This window comes from Oryctolagus cuniculus, chromosome 9 (assembly GCF_964237555.1).
Source record: "Oryctolagus cuniculus chromosome 9, mOryCun1.1, whole genome shotgun sequence".
Classification (NCBI taxonomy): Eukaryota; Metazoa; Chordata; class Mammalia; order Lagomorpha; family Leporidae; genus Oryctolagus; species Oryctolagus cuniculus.
In genome coordinates this window covers 77,856,727-77,874,516 of record NC_091440.1, presented here as the reverse complement: position 1 = coordinate 77,874,516, position 17,790 = coordinate 77,856,727, and the positions used below count along the sequence as shown (strand labels likewise).

At 36.5% G+C, this 17,790-nt stretch overlaps 1 protein-coding gene across 2 annotated transcripts in view; it reads right to left on the bottom strand.

Annotated features, from left to right (window-relative positions):
• Positions 1 to 6,735: 6,735 nt before the first annotated feature.
• The window catches only part of CCDC169 (coiled-coil domain containing 169), a 64,222-nt gene continuing 53,167 nt past the window's right edge, over positions 6,736 to 17,790 (bottom strand). For both annotated transcript variants that reach the window (XM_070049015.1, XM_070049014.1), the window contains one exon: positions 6,736 to 9,527. In XM_070049015.1, the coding sequence (XP_069905116.1) occupies positions 9,428 to 9,527 (100 nt within the window). In that variant the 3' untranslated portion in view covers positions 6,736 to 9,427. The remainder of the gene's footprint in view (positions 9,528 to 17,790) is intronic.

The window sequence follows — 17,790 nt, the reverse complement described above, 5'->3', positions numbered from 1 at the left end:
AAGCAAAAAGATGCTTCTTGGTTCTGCAGACTTGAAAATATCCTGAGTTAGAATCAATTTAGGGACAGGCGCTGTGGCTCAGCCATTAAAGCCCTGGCCTATAGCACTGGCATGCCATACGGGCTCCAGTTCAAGTCCTAGCTGCTCCAGTTCAAGTCCTAGCTGCTCCACTTCCAATCCAGCTCCCTGCTAATGAGCCTAGGAAAGCAGTGGAGGATGGGTCAAGTCCTTGGGCCTCTGCACCTACGTGGGAGACCTAGAAGAAACTTCTGGCTCATGGCTCCTGGCTTTGGCAGGGCCCAGCCCAGGTCATTGTGGCCATATGGGGAGTGAACCAGCAGATGGAAGCCCTGTCTCCCTCTGTCTCTACCTTTCTCTGTAACTCTGCAGTTCAAATAAATCAAATAAATCTTTAAAAAAAAAAAAAAAGGAATCAATTTAAAATCCAACTGAGGGGCCGGTGCTGTGGTGTAGCGGGTAAAGCCATCACCTGTGATGCCGGCATCTCATTATGGGCACCAGTTAAAGTTCCGGTTGCTCCACTTTTTTTTTTTTTGGACAGGCAGAGTTAGTGAGAGAGAGACAGAGAGAAAGGTCTTCCTTTTTTCCGTTGGTTCACGCCCCAAGTGGCTGCTATGGGTGTTGCAGCCGGCGCACTGCGCCTGTCTGAAGCCAGGAGCCAGGTGCTTCCTCCTGGTCTCCCATGCGGGTGCAGGGCCCAAGGACCTGGGTTATCCTCCACTGCACTCCCAGGCCACCGCAGAGAGCTGAACTGGAAAAGGAGCAACCGGGACAGAACCGGCGCCTGAACCGGGACTAGAACCCGGGATGCCAGCGCCACAGGCAGAGGATTAGCCTAATGAGCTGCGGCGCCAGCCCCATTGCTCCACTTTTGATCCAGCTCCCTTCTAATGCACCTGGGAAAATAGCAGAGGATGGCCCAATTCCCTGGGCCCTTGCAACCACGTGGGAAACCTGGAAGAAGTTCCTGGCTCCTAGTTTCGGATCCATCCAGCTCTGGCCCTTGTGGCCATTTAGGGAGTGAACCAGCAGATGGAAGATCTCTGTCTCCCCAACTTCTTTCAAATAAATAAATCTTAGAAAAAAATAAAATACAAATAAAATTACCAACTGAAATTCTAGAATCTGATTGTAGTTATTCCAATGGCCATCATTATCAGCAAATAGCTGAGTTTATCTCTGTGTAGCTGCTAAGAAAGGCTACTGACAAAAACCAAATACCTGCAAGCCTTACTGAAAATACTGTTTGTTACAATATAAGTGGACGTAGGCTAAATGCTTCAACAATTAAAGCCCAAATCTGTGGCTTATCATACATAGACACTTACAAAAGGATTTACTTTTCAACCACAATCAAATGAAGGTTGGTGTGGTAAAAGAAATAGATCTGCTATATTCAGTGTTCCAGGGACCCTAGTCTCTTCCAGCCTGTGAGTCTATCATGCCCTGGGGCCTCCAAGTTTCCTTTTAAACCCTCAACATGTAAAAATAAAACAAGAGGTTTTTTTTTTTTTTAAGTACAACCAATAAGGATCACCTGCGAGATCACAGAAATTATATACATCACATATGCATAGGTTGTATTGCCCTGAAGTCAGTCACAGGGTCACATCTAGCCACACACAGTGTTTCCTATCTATATATCTAAACATAGCTGTATACAAACCACACACAACTCAACAGTTTCATACATATCTCACTAAACAAAGTAGCACACCAAGTATTTCATGTGTGAATGCAGCCTCATTTGTGTGCTCCACAGAAAAAGGAATGAGTCTATTGAGTATTCAGCAGGCTTTGTCCCATCTATTGATTTGATCACTAAATACCTTTAGTCTTTCCTTGCCAGAATAAACTCACCTCCTCACCAAGGAAGATAAAACAAAGCCCCACCCAGACATTTTATCCAGCATAAATTCCAGTAATTGAGGTGACAAAAACATATTTAGGTGATAATATACATATGTTATAGATGAAAAGCAAAATGGATTTTTACATTGGATTTTAAGAGATTTTCTTTGTTTTTGTTGGTGGTTTGGTTTTGATTAAAAGGATGGATGTTTTGCTTCTGGCCTTTAATGAGTAACAGGAACAAATCTTGCCCTTTTTGGACAGAAATACATTGGCCTCAACCAGCCTCCTACCTGAATAATTGAGTTAGTCTAATGGAGCCTCTGTTTATAGCAAACTATGCAGCTGGCTTGATGTGCTAGCAGGTTGTAACCTAATCTAAGAGAATATTCTTGTGGTTAAGCAGCATAGTCTCAGCCAATCACAGACTGAAGGTTGCCAAATTATACCCAAATAAGGCAAAGGCCAGACTTTATCAATCAAGTAATCTCTGTATGTCATTTCCTGTTTTTTTATCTATAAAAATAGCTCACCATTTTGTAAGGAAATGGGATCTGCTAAACCATCTTCAGCCTAGAAAGCTGCCTGATTCTAGAAACTTTCTTGCTAAACTGAACTGGTCTGGGGCTGGAACTGTGACATAGTAGGTTAAGCCTCCACCTGCGTTGTTGGCAACCCATATTGGCACCAGTTCAAGACCTGGCTGATTCATTTCTGATCCAGCTCCCTGCTGATGGCTTGGGAAAGCAGTGGAAGATGGCCCAAGTGCTTGGGCTCCTGCACCTGTGTGGGAGACCTGGAAGAAGATCCTGGTTCCTGGCTTCTGATTGGCCCAGCTCAGCTATTGCAGCCATTTGGGGAATGAACAAGTGGATGGAAGGCCTCTCTGTCTCTTCCTCTTTCTGTCTGTAACTCTGCCTATCAAATAAATAAATCTTTAAAAAAAATCAAACTGGTCTCCATTTTTCTTTTAGCACTCACTTGTTGTGAAAAAATAGAAAACAGATAAAAAGATTAAGTAATTGAATTCAGACATTGAGCAACATATACCACAAGGCTGTGATTCCTGAGAGAAAGTGAGCCCTAGCATTGCTCAATGTTTCTGCCTGAAGTTACATTAAAAATATCAGAATAGGAAGGGAAATCCCAAGCAAAGCATGGCAGTTTAACATAGTTGAGGAGGCAGAGGCTGGAGTTCAGGGAGGCTACAGTGGCTAGAAGTTGCAGAGCAAAGTGTCAGAAAGGAAGGAGTGATACAAAACAAGATTCTAGAAATCTGCGTAAGAGCCCCCTGTCTGAACATGAAGGGCCAGGAGCTTAGAAGGAAATGCTAAGATCAAGCAAAGGGCCCACAAAGGCTTAGAAGCATTTGACCCCAAATAGACAGAGCATCCTCTTTGATCAATCACACCACTAAATGGAGATCTCATATTAACTAGTCTTAGTAATGAGGCTAAACTATCTCTTGGGAAAAGGTTACTCTATATCCATCCTAACAAAGGCTTATAAAGATTAAACTAAACTGCAAGTAACTTAACTGCTTATAAGACAAGCACAACAAAATCTGTAACAAACAATTGAAATCACCGAAGTCCAGCATCCAATAATAAAATCAGAGCTATAACAAGAAGCAGAAAATGATTTTTAGGGGCAAATGTTGCAGTGTAGTGGGTTAAGTTGCCACTTGGAACAATATCCCATATCAGAGTGCCAGTTCAAGTCCTGGGTATTCTGTTTCCTGTCCAGCTTCCTGCTAGTGCCTGTAGGAACTGCAGATGATGGTCCAAATTACTGGGTCTCTGCCACACATGTGCAAGACTGAGATGGAGTTCTGTACTCTTGGCTTCAGCCTGGCCCAGCCCTAGTAGATGAAAGACTTCTGTTTCTCTCTCTCTTTTTCTCTCTCTCTCTCTCTCTGCTTTTCAAATAAATTAATAAATAAACCTTTATTTAAAAAAAATATGTATTTGAAAGAGTTACTGATAGAAAAGGAGAGAAAGATCTTCCATCCATTGGTGCACTCCCCAAATAACCACTGTGGACAGGGCAGGGTCAGGCCAAACTCAGGAGCCAGGAGCTTCTTCCAGGTCTCCCAAGTGGGTACAGGGTTCCAAGCACTTGGGCCATCTTCTGCTGCTTTCCCAGGAACATTAGCAGGGCCTGGATTGGAAGTGGAGCAGCAAAGACACGAACCAATGCCCATATGGGATGCCAGCACCATAGGCAGCAGCTTTACTGGCTATACCACAACACTGGCCCTGTCAATATATATTTTCTAGGTTCTTTTTGGTGTTCTGTGATTCCTATTACTTATCTTTACTACATTAAGATATCAGGTTATTTTCAATAAAATTCCCTCCCACACTACCCTTTCAAACATACACATAGGTATCTTTAAATCATTCTACAGACAGGAAAGCTCAGTAAGCTTCCCTGAGGTACACAGCTTGCTAAAACATGTTGCATTTTTCTGTTCCACAAGTCTTATTCCTCTCCCTCTCTCCCTATTTCTGGACAATAGTTGAGTGAAACAAGAAATTGTGTATATTGAAGAACTATATCTTTTGGTATTATCAGTGAACCAAAGTTCCCTTTCTGTAGGCTCCCCCTATTGATATCTTTAAATACTTAAAAATATATGTATGAAGAACTTTGTATCAATCTAATATCAGATTCTCCTGTGACATAAAATCTACAAACATATATTTAAGTTAAACAAAATGTAGTAGGTGCCTGTCATCTGCTGGGTACTAAGCTAGCTAGTGACAGATGATGAATATAGCTGTTTATTAAATTAAAATGCTAGAGATAAATAACACCAATAAGCTTCAGAATACAGGAAACACTTGGAAGGAGAGAATTTTGATTTATCAAAAGTTAATTGCTGCATAGTAGTCAACATGTGGATGAATCTCCATTCACATAAGCATTTCCCTATAATTTTCCAGTGAGGAAACCTATATTTTTGATGCTGTAAATAGTGCTGTTAAACTGCTTGTCCTGTGTTTTCTACATGCAGGATTCCTCATTTGGGTAGATAACTAGAGGTATAATTCAGTTGATAAATGAACATTAAATTTATTTGATAATATGAACACTGTTTTCCAAATAAATTATACTAATTTATTCTTCCACATGCAGAATATTAGAACTATTTTTAAACTTCAGAGTTGTTCACATTCGAAAATTATCTTTTTGAAAACAACTTTATTTTACAGATGAAAAATGGTACCTAATTTGGCTTACATTTAACAAATGGCCATTAATAATATTGAACCTGATTTTGTTAGTTTTTGGATACTGGTACAACAATGATGTTTTTGAAATTCTAGTCAAGTATTTATGACTTATAAATATATTGCCTATATAACACATTCAACATATATTTTAGGGAATTGTTTTTGGCTCAGTTTTGTTATCTGGTAAATGATCAAGGAATGACAGAATCCAAATAGCATCAAAAGGGATACTGAGGGGCTGACAATGTGGTATAGTAGGCTAACCTCTGCCTGCAGCACTGGCATTCCACATGGGTACCAGTTCAAGTCAGAAAGCAATAGAAGATGACCCAAGTGCTTGGACCCCTGCACCCATGTGAGAGACCCAGAAGAAGTTCCTGGCTCCTGTCTTCAGATCAGCCCAGCTCTGGCCATTTGGGGACTGAACCAGCAGATAGAAGACATCTCTCTCTTTCTCTCCTCTCGCTTTCTCTGAAATTCTGCCTCTCAACTAAGTACATCTAAAAAAAAAAAAAAACCGATACTGAGTTATTGTATTCAAACTTTCACCATTACAGGAACCCTTTCTATAATATCCCTGAAAAAGGATCGCGTAGACTGCTTAAGGAATTCTACTGATGACAAACTTTATGGAGAGTTCTCCAGATAATAACAATTTTCCTGTAACTGAAATAGTAAAAATGAAAATGTTTAGGTAAAGGTAAAAGGATTCTATAAATTCAATATTTTTAAATTGATACTTGAATATTAATTTGTTATAAAAAGTGTCCTATTCTCAATAATGATATAACTCCACAATTATCACACTTAAAGTATACAATTCAATGAATTTTAGTATATTCACAGAGTTATGCAACTGTCACTACAATCAATTTTTAAACATTTTCAGGGGCCAGTGCTGTGGCATACCACCTGAAACACCAGCACCCCATACGGGCTCCAGTTCGAGTCCTGGCTGTGCCACTTACAATCTAGCTCCCCACTAATACAATCTGGGAAAGCAGCAAAAGATAGCCCAAGTGCATGGGCCCCTGCACTCACATGGGAGACCCAGAGGAAGCTCCTGGCTCCTGGCTTCTGCCTAGTCCAGCCCTGGCTGTTGCAGTCATTTGGGGAGTACACCAGTGGATGGAATATCTCTCTGTCAAACACACTGTTTTTCTCTCTCTCTGCCTCTGACCCTCTGTAACTCTGCCTTTCAAATAAATAAATAAATCTTAAAAAATTTCATCACAAAGAAACCCTGTACCCAATATCAATGTCAGTCCTCACCATTGACCCTCCCATGAACCCTAGCTTCTACTTTATTAATCTCTATGAATTTATGAATTTGCCTGTTTTGAACATTTCCTATAAATGGAATCACACAATATGTGGACTTTGTGATCTGATTCTTTCATTAAGAACGTTTTCAAAGTTTATGTATTGTTTAGCATATATCAGTACTTCAGTGCTTCTTATTGCTATATAGTACCCATTGTTTGAATAAACTGTATGTTGTTTATCCATTCATCAGTTTCCATTTTCTGGCTATTATGAATAATGGTATTATAAACATTCATGTACCTATTTTTATATAGAGATAGTCTTCCATTTCTCTTGAGTGTATACGTAGGAATGGAACTGCTGGGTCATATGGTAAGAGGAAGTGACAGGTTTTCCCAAGTGACTGTACCATTTTACATACCTACCAGAAATGTATGAGGGTTCCTATTTGTCCACATCCTTGCCAACAATTATTAATTATTTGAAGTAATTAAATATTATTTTGCTAAACAGTATTTTACTGAACTTTTGCTGTATAGATTCTGTACACTCCAATAAAAACACAAGTATTCATATTAATAGATATTTGAATATAAAATGAGATAAAGACTCTACCGTCATTTTTGCACTAACTATTCTAGTAAATAATTGAATTTTCTTAAAAAAGAAAATCATTACTTTCCAGGCTTAGGACAAGGCAAAACTTTTTTCTACTTTAATACTCCTTGCACAAAAAAATTAGAACTATATAACTAGGCTGGCGCCGCGGCTCACTTAGCTAATCCTCCGCCTTGTGGCACTGGCACACCGGGTTCTAGTTCCGGTCGGGGCGCCAGATTCTGTCCCGGTTGCCCCTCTTCCAGGCCAGCTCTCTGCTGTGGCCCGGGAGTGCAGTGGAGGCTGGCCCAGGTGCTTGGGCCCTGCACCCCATGGGAGACCAGGAGAAGTACCTGAATCCTGCCATCAGATCAGCGCGGTGCGCTGGCCATGGCGGCCATTGGAGGGTGAACCAACGGCAAAGGAAGACCTTTCTCTCTGTCTCTCTCTCTCACTGTCCACTTTGCCTGTCAAAAAATAAAAAAAAGAACTATATAACTGATTCCTTCTTTGCATTGACTGATAGAAAACTTAAAGCTAGAGCTTTTCTTAGTTGGTAATTCTTGCAAAACTTTAACTTTTATTTTCATCTTTTGTTTTGTGGATGTTGTTCTTTTATCTCTGTATCTAGTAAATGCTAATTAACATTGTTTCTAGAAGGAAACAAATAAAAGGAAGAAAATAAATATGTGATAAATATATTTAATCTGCACAGCAATCCCAAGGCAGTTGTTAGAATAAATATTCCCAACTATATAACTGATAAAACTGAGGCAAAGAAAAGTGATTTACTCAATGTCAGAAATTTAAAGGTGGCAAAACTGATATTAGAATACAAATCTTTAAGAGTCCTCTGTTTCAGTTCTTTAAACTATATGTCACCAACATTCCATCATTCTGTTTAAGACAGACATTTTCTGACATCTGGAAGTATCCCAAAATAGCTTCTGCAGAACTATTAAGCATGACTCTCCTCTTAAGATGGTCCACTAATATGCCATCTCAGTGACTGAGATCATCTTCAAGGTTCTTTAGTCCAATCCCCAAAATAGCTTAGCTCTATATTTAAGGAAACAAACTTGTTTATTTTTCATTGATATTCATAATTATCATTTGTGTTTACATTATCAATTGACTGCTAATGCTAAGAAAGATGATATAAGACATAAAAATCTAGTACTTATCTAGCAATATGGGTCATAGTACCAGATATCTGTAGTTAGCTTACAAACAGAAAATATTTCCAAATACTTATAGTTTCAATGTACAATAACTTAAAGGAAATTACTTTATATTTTCTGTGTTACATTTTAAATTCATAAAAGAATTATTTGGCCTTATGAAATGCATGCATCTGTTCATAAAGAAATAAACATATGTAGAGGTAGCTTTAGAAATGCATTTGATAATCATTACTGGTGATACTGAAGAGAACTAAGTTTAGTGCCAGATAGAAGGTGGAAACACCATTATCTGGAAACTCTACTTACCTCTGGGTGACTTCTGGAAATATAAAAATTTCACTTATTAAAGTGAATTAAAACTTAAAACTTATTAAAGTATGCAAATAAAGTATAGGTGTGTTGTAGACTCAGATGACATAAAAATGTCTTAATGACAAAAATAATCTAAACATAAGTTGGATATTTTAAAAAAATTATAAATGCCTTCTCTTGTCCTCAATCTATCTCCACTTCCAGATTTAAATATTTTGAACACATGCAAAGTTTGCTCCAATGAATTAGGCTATCATTGTGAGATAATAAACATCAAAAAAATGATTTAAATCATCATTTGCTAAGTGGCAAGACTCTGATAGAATGAATAAATATTGATTTTTCTAGACTGGTAATAAATTTTACTTGAGTCGTCTTGCAAGTATGGAAAATTAAGACAAGATGAAAGATGTAATAAAGATCTCCTAAATTCAGGGCAAGGGGCTAGACTATCAACAGGAACTGGGCTATAAATAGGCTAATTCACAATTGAAGGATGTTTCTATGATACCATAATATTTTGAATCATTTTTATGCATTTAGATGCATAAAAATGCATTTGTTAAACCTAGGGCTTAAAACACTAATCATGATAGTTTAAAGTAGCAAAAAGCTCTATAAATTCACATTTTAGCTAATAGCCAGATATAATAGCAATGTTACTATTACAGTAGATCATAGATATATTATTAAAGGCCAACTGTAATGATGTCAACCTACAGATATTCTAGGATATTAAATCACAAGTATTTCCTTTAACTGTTTTAAGGTCATAGGGAAATTACTTTCATGCAGACAAAGGAACAAACTGGAGGGACAGCTAAAGAGAAGTTTCACAGTTCTTTCTTATCTATTTCATTCCCTGAAAAACAAAATGTGTTTAACTTTAGCTTAACAAGCTGAATATTCTAAATAGTGAAAAGAGGGGAAGAAATAGATATCCGCCTAGTTCTGGAATCATGGATTGAGTTTTGGAAGATGGTTTGATCTTGTAACCTTTTTTACTGGTCCTCTCTTGGCATTCGCTATCTTCTGGTGAACTGGATTAAATCTTCCCCTGAAATAAAATAAGTTGATTGTGATTTTTCAGTCACCATTGTGTATCACAGAAACATTATATGCCCCACAGGGAGAACTGTATATTGCGAATAATTCTCCCAGTCCTTCTCATGGAATCTTCTTTTTCATATTTTCTGCTTACAGCACAATCTTAGACAGAAACATGTTATACCACATCATCTCGCCATAACCATAGAGATAATCAACACAAAGGTAGATGATCCAAAGACTGGAATGCAGTACACCAGGGGCCCTAAAATGGATAATAGACCATTTGATACTTGCCACTGGAATTTGAATTGAAAGAGAGAGAGAGAAAGAGAGAGGCTGACTTTATTAAGTAGATCAAGGACAATAAAGCTATAAGGATCTATGAATTTAATAGGATCCTCTTTCCCTTTTTGACCTATATATCTTTATAAAGTTAACCTTCTTTACACTCTTACTTGGGGTAGTAAGAGGCCACTTCAATTCCCTACAATGCAGTTTAAAATATTTTAGTTAAAGGGGAACTATCAACAAAATGACTGGGTAAGACATCATTTTCTCCTTTTCTTATGAAGAACATCATCCCCTCCACAAAAGCCATGAGAAACTGGAAAAATGGTCAGAAGTAATTTTCAGAACTCTGGGCACTCACTGAAGTCTTGCAACAATCTGTGAGAAATTATTTTTTCAAAAGACAACTGAAACAAAGTAAGCACATAGAGATTTGTGGCACTGTAACTTGCTCTCTTCCTATCTGTTGTCCCCACCCTACCCTCTTCCCAGCTGTATGCTACCCTTGAAAACCAACAGCCCATAATCACAGCAAAAACCAGTTGGCTGGGGATACAGTAAGGTCAGTGCTCTGTTAAAGCCTCTTACATTCCCATATTATTTTAATTATTTAAACAGTCTGGAGATTATTTAAAAGACTCCACATACAAAGTAGTCTTTATTTGACCTGACCTAAAGATGATCCAAAATGAAAAATATTTTTACTAGGGGCATTTCCTGGAAAAATAGAAGTTACTATTTAATTTCGTATCTCCATGAATCAGTAAATAAGAGATGATTTTTAAAATAGGCTAACCAGAAAGTCTAAAAGAAAAAGTTGGGGAATGAGCACTCATAAGTTGCAACATATTTCTTGGAATCCAGGTGGTCATACATGGTATAACTGTGTGCATGCATAGGGCTTTGTGCATACTAAGCAAAACCCTTAGATGGATTAAGGTCTTGCCTCAGGCTGATCCTAGGATTTCTCACAAGCAGGAATTGAAGGCTAAGGGAGAGTTATAATTTGTGACTGAGTACTGATGGCATGACACAACACACACATGGAGCAACTCAACAAAGTCTGGGAAACTTATTTAATTCAGTATTTAAAGAAATCTAAGTCCAATCATTAGCTAACTATTAAGGTAACTTTGCAGAGATTCCAGTAGCCAGAGACTTGACACAATTATAATTCAGAAGCCACTAAAACACAACAACAAACCATGGAGACAGGAGAGACTATTATATACATAATGCACACATTAAATTACTTAAAATGTCCAGGTTAAACAAACAATTATAAGACATGCAAAGATACAGGAAAGTATGGCTCTTACACAAGAAAAATGTAATTGATAAAAATTCCCTGAAGAAGTGTAAATATTGGACTTATTGGAAAAAGAATTTATATCTACTATTTAAATATGCTCAAAGAACTAAAGGAAACCACCTATAAAGAATGATGTCTCTATAAATAATATCAATTATAAAGAGATGTTAATTGTTTTAAAAGGAACCAGACATCCTAGAGTTAAAAAATGAAGTAACTGAAATGAAAATTTCACTAGAGGAGCTCAACAGCAGATTATAGCTAATAAAATTAGTGAAGTTGAAGATAGGTCAATTAAGATTATACAGCTTAAGCAAAACACAACAAAGTGAAAAACAAAAGCCTCATATATATGGAACATGCTAAAGTTAATCAAAATATAAACAATGAGTGTCCCAGAAGCAACAGGGAGAGAGAAAAGAGCAGAAATAACAGTAGAAATATAATAGCTAAAGATTCTCCAAATTTAATGAAAAATATTAATCTACAAGTTGAAGAAGTTAAGCAAATGCCAATAAAGATAACATGAAGAGATCAATATGCAAACACATTATAGTCAAACTATCACTCAAACTAACATTCCCAGATAAACAAAAATTGAAGTAATATGTCACTAGTAATCCTACTTTATAAAAAATACTAAAGGAAACCCTTCAAGTTAAGAAAAAACAACAGGGTACAGTATTGCAAATCTACATGAAAAATAAAGAAAACTGTTAACAATAACTAAATAGGTAAACATAAAAGACAGTACAAATGTATTTTTATTTGTAACTGTTTAAATTTATTTGTAACAAAATGTATATTTTATTTGTAATTCTTTTTAAATCTATAAGATTCAGAAAATAACTGTATGAAGCAATAATTATAAATCTGTTGATGAAAACAATGTATAAAGAAGCAATTCATATGACAATAACAATACAAATTAAGAAGGAGAAACTAGAGCTATGCAAAAGAAATTTTTGATAGACTATTGAAATTAAACTTGTTTTCATGTAAAGCAGACTGCTATAAGTTAAAAATGTTAATGGTAATTGAGACCAGAACCAAATAGCTTCATTCATTCTCCCAATTCTTTTACTTACTCTTCATAAAGATCACACAATGGAGAATACTTCCCAATTTATTCTGCAAAGCAACTACAGTTATTCTCTCAGTATCTGTAAAGGATTGATTCTAGGACTCAATATGAATACCAAATCCACATATGCTCAGATTCCTTACATAAAATGGCACAGTCTTTGCATGTAACCTACATATGTCTACCTTTATACATCATCTCTAGATGGCCTATAATACCTTTAATGATGAAAATATTATGTAAATACACATTAAAATGTATTTTTAGGGAATAATGACAAAGAAAATGTTCTGTACAGATGCCCTCCTCCCCCCAAATATTTCAATGCATGCTTGACTGAATTCACAGATGTGGAAAACAGCTGACTGTATGAGGGGTCTTCAAAAAGTTCATGGAAATGCATGTTGGGAAAAAACCTATGCATGGTTTCAATCTTTTTTCACACAAATAAATTTATCTTTTAATTACATTCTCTACAAACTTTTCAAAATATTTTTTTAAATGTAGATGCTTTCCTTTTTTAAGATTTTATTTATTTATTAGAGAGGTAGAGTTACAGACAGAGGGAGACAGAGAAAGGCCTTCCTTCCATTGGTTCACTCCACAAATGGCTGCAACAGCCAGAGCTGTGCTGATCTAAAGCCAGGAGCCTGGAGCTTCTTTCAGGTCTCCCACATGGGTGCAGGGGCCCAAGCACTTGGGCCATCTTCTGCTGCTTTCCCAGGCCATAGCAGAGAGCTGGATTGGAAGAGGAGCAGCTAGGGGGTCTAGAACCAGCGCCCATATGGGATGCTGGCACGACAGGTGAAGGATTAACCTACTGCGCCAAGTTGCTGGCCCCCAAAGTATTCTTGTGTTATCCTTATATTCTTGCTTCTACTTGCTTTTGGTTTGGTTTGCTCTTTTCTTTCCAAATTTCTTAAGATTGAACATAGAGTTTTAATTTCAAGATATACATTTACAAGTATAGATTTCCCTCTAAGCGCTAAACTTGATAAAGTGCATCTCTGAAAATAATTCCAGCCAATATCATACTTAACATAAAGCCTAAAGATTTAATATCAGCAACAAGTTAAGGTGTTCACTATTAACACTTTTATTTAACATTGTATTGGAAGTTCTTGACAAATCAATTAGACAACAAAAATAAATTAATATAAAAATTTAAAAGGACAAAGTAAAGCTATCTCTATTTTCAGGTAACATCATCTTGTATATAGAAAATACTAAAGAACACATACACATCTCTAACTGATCTAATAAATTTGTCAGGGCTTCTGTTTGAACAATCAATCTACAAAATTCAATTGTATTTACAGATACCAGCAGTAAATAGTACCAAAACAAAATTCACAAATGAAAGATTTTATACAAAAAATATAAAATGCCTCTGGAGGGAATTAAAGAAAGCCTGAATATATTGGAAGACATTCCATGTTCATTGACTTGAATACTTTGACACTGTTGAGATGGCAATATTACTCAAAATTATCTATAGATTCAACCCAATCTCCATTTAAATACCAGTTGCCTTTTATGAAGAAACTGACAAGCTGATCCTAAAATTCATGTTGAAATAAAAATACTCTAAATAACAATCTTGGAAAAGAACAATAAAACCAGAGAGTTTGCACTTTCTGATATCAAAACATTACTAAAAAGATAGTCATCAAGACAATGTATGACATAATTCCAAGTTACAAGTCAGTGAAACAGCTCTGAGTCTAAAGATAAATTTGTATGTTTATGGTCAACTGACTTGAAAGGATTCTAAGGCAATTTAATTGGGGAACAACAACAACAAAAAAAAAACTGGGCAACTGCACCACATACAAAGACCATAATTGAACCCCTACTACCATATACAAAATGAACTCAGGGACCAGCATTGTGGTGCACCAGGTTAAGCCACCACCTACAATGCCAGCATCCCATAAAGGTGCCATTTCAAGTCCTGGCTGCTCCACGTATGTTCCAGCTCCCTGATAAAGGCCTTAGGAGATGTCCTAAGGCCTTGGGCCCCTGCAGCCATGCAGAAGACTGAAGGAGTTCCAGCCTCCTAACTTTGGCATGGCCCAGCTCCACCTACAGCAGCCATATGGGGAGTGAACAAGAAAATGGAAGATTTCCCAGTCTTTCCCCTCTCTCTGTAACTGCCTTTCCAATAAATAAATAAATATTTTAAAAAAATTAATTCAAAAGGGAGCTAAATCTATAAAACTGTTAGAAAAAAACAAAGGCTTGTATCTCCATATTTTTAGATTAGGAAATGGCTTCTAAGATATAACACTTAAAGTACAAGTAACCAAATAAAAATAGATCAATTAGACTTCATCAAATTTGTGTTTCAAAGGGCACCTTTAATAAAATAAAGACACAACCCGCAGAATGGGAAAAATATTTACAAATCATGGCTCTAATAACATCAAGTGCCCAAATTAAATAAAGAACTCCCACAATGCAACAACAGCATAAAGACAAACAAAATCCAACTTGAAAACAAGCAGTGGAGATTTGAATAGACATTTCTCCAAAGAAATTACAAGAATGATTAACAAATACATGACAAAATAATCAACATCATTAGTCACTGGGGAAATGCAAATAAAAACCATAATATACCACTTCACATCCACTAGGATGGCTTAATTTTTTTTAAAAAATATAAGATAGTTGCCCATATTCTAACCAAAAACAGCAACAACAACAACAAAAATGAATGAGTATTGACAAGGATTTGGAGAAATTAAAACCCTCATAGTATGGCCACTTCGGAAAAAATGTTCCTACTTCCTCAAGAAATATAAAACAGAATTAACCCAGAATTCCATTTCAAAGGCATATACATGAAACTTATGCAGGAATATGCACACCATCATTATATAAAATAGTGAAAATGTATAAACCTGATGACTAGATAAACAAAATGTGGTATATTTCAAAGCTGGAATAATACTCAGCCACAAAATGGAATACAGTACTGATACATGCTCTAACATAGACGAAACTTAAAAACATTATGCTAAATGACAGAAGTCAGACATATATGCCCCATATTGTATGCGTCCACTTATAAAAAATAATAAAAACAGAAAAATCCATAGAGAAAGAAAATAGACAAGTAATTATCAGATGTTAAAATAGAGGAATGATGAGAATTATATTTAAACAAAAATATTTCTAAACATGCTTTGTGAATAAACTATTTCCAATTAAAATCTTTTTCATTAAATAATAATATTTAAGAATAATTTCATTTCCTGGTATAATATACAATTAATCACAAATTGTTCAATTATATTGCTTACTGTACTTCATGCTTTCTATTACTTTAAGAAATATTTGGGGCCAGCGCTGTGGCGTAGCAGGTAAAGCCACCCCCTGCAGTACCACCATCCCATATTCCCGGCTGCTCCACTTCCAATCCAGCCCTCTGCTATGGCCTGGGAAATTGGAACAAGATGGCCCAAGTCCTTGGACCACTACATCCATGTGGGAAGACTGGAGGAAGCTCCTGGCTCCTGGCTCCTGGCTCCTGGCTCGGATCATAGTAGCTCTGGCCATTGTGGCCAATTGGGGAGTGATCCAGCAGATGGAAGACCTCTCTCTCTCTCTCTCTCTGCTTCTCTCTGTGTAACTCTGACTTACAAATACATAAATAAATCTTTTTAAAAAATGTTTTAAGTAGCTTTGTAAATATGGCTCATTTTTTTGACAGGAAAAAAATTCTTAATTATGAACTTAATCCATATGGTGTATTTTAAAAGGTGCAATGCTTTTTTTTTTTTTTTTCATTTATCCGTGAAAGAAGTTAGAGATTAACTTCCCCCCAAATCAGCAAATGGCAAACAAATTTCCTTGAAAGTCACAGTCACATATAATGCATCCTAGAAAAGAGGAGGGGCAAGACAGGCTCCACCCACTTCCATGAGTTTCCTCAAAGACTGGATCTACTCAAGGGTGGAGAAAAAAGGCAACTTTCAAAAAGGAGTATGTTATTAAATGAGACATTTACTGTACTCTGTCCTAAGAGCACCAGGTGGGGGACATGTCTTCTAATGCTAGGTCCAGGAAGTGGAATGTGGAATCAATCCGAAATAGGACCCATTTCTAAAAGATCTGACATGATGACTCTAATCATGAAGTTGAGACTTCACTCTTGAAATATGTTCAGTCTCCTAGAAGTCTCTTAGAGCAGTGTTTTTCAAACTTCAAAACGGGCCCCTGCATCTGTGTGGGAGACCTGGAGGAAGCTCCCAGCTCTTGGCTTCGGATCGGCACAGCTCTGGCCATTGCGGCTATCTGAGTAGTGAACCAGCAGATGGAAGACCTCTCTCACTCCCTCTGACTCTACCTCTATGTAACTGTATTTCAAATAAATAAAATAAATCTTTAAAAAATGCAACTCAGTAGTAGATTGATTAAGTTAACACAGCAATATAAAAATAAATAGAAAATAATAAGAAAATCAACATGCATCACACTTAATAGGGTAAATATTGTTTCATAAATTATTTGTTATATTTTGTTTGTGGGTAAACAGGGTCACAATATGGTATCTGTCATGATCAATGAAGTTTGGAAACCATTTTATGTTCCTTAGTATAATAATTTTTAAATAAATGATAATGGTTAAGGCCTTTGCAAGCTTATACTAGAATAATAAAGTTGTAGTTCATCATTTATAGCTTCAAATTATTGCCATAAATGTACATTTCCCTCCTCCCAAATCAGTACTTCATTACTTTGCTGATTCTTTACATTTAATAAAATACTATAGATTGAAGCCTAATGATAATAGTTAATCTTTACTAAACTAAATATTTTCAATAATCTAATTCTCAAACCAATTGTTCAATTTAGGTTTCCTATTCCCCATTTTATAGGTAAATAAACTGATTCTGAAAGCAGTTACTTATACAAAGCCACATAATAAGTGGTAGAGGCAAAAGTGACATTTTGTCTACTCTAATGTCATGCAAATTTTCATTTACCCTCTTGCTCCTCATTATTTTTTAAAACTGGTGCATTGTCTTAGTTACACAAATATTTACAATATTTTTTAAAGATTTATTTATTTATTTGAAATGCAGAGTAACAGAGAGGCAGAGGCAGAGAGAGAGAAAGAGAGAGAGGTCTTCCATCTGCTGGTTCACTCCCCAGATGGCCACAATGGCCAGAGCTGTGCCGATCCAAAGCCAAGAGCCAGGAGCTTCTTCTGAGTCTTCCACGTGGGTAGACTCTTTAGGATGAGGTTTGAATGCTGTCAAAAAACTCTGTGGAAGCTACTAGTTAAGTTTATTGACTGTGACTCATGGCATATATTAATTTTGAAAAATCATTTTCCTGCAAGCAAGAAGCTCAACACTGATACTCCACAGCAGTGACTCTTGGAATAACAGATAATTCAGTTTCATTTTCTTTTCTGCTTATAAAAGGTTTTGTAGGGTGATTAAAGGCCTGAAAAAAGACAATAACAAAGTAGTAGTGGGATAAAAGGACCTGAGGGAAATTGATTCTAGGATTTTTTATGAGACAGATTGTTAGAGGAACTTACTCTTCACAAGAAATGAGCCACAGTAAATG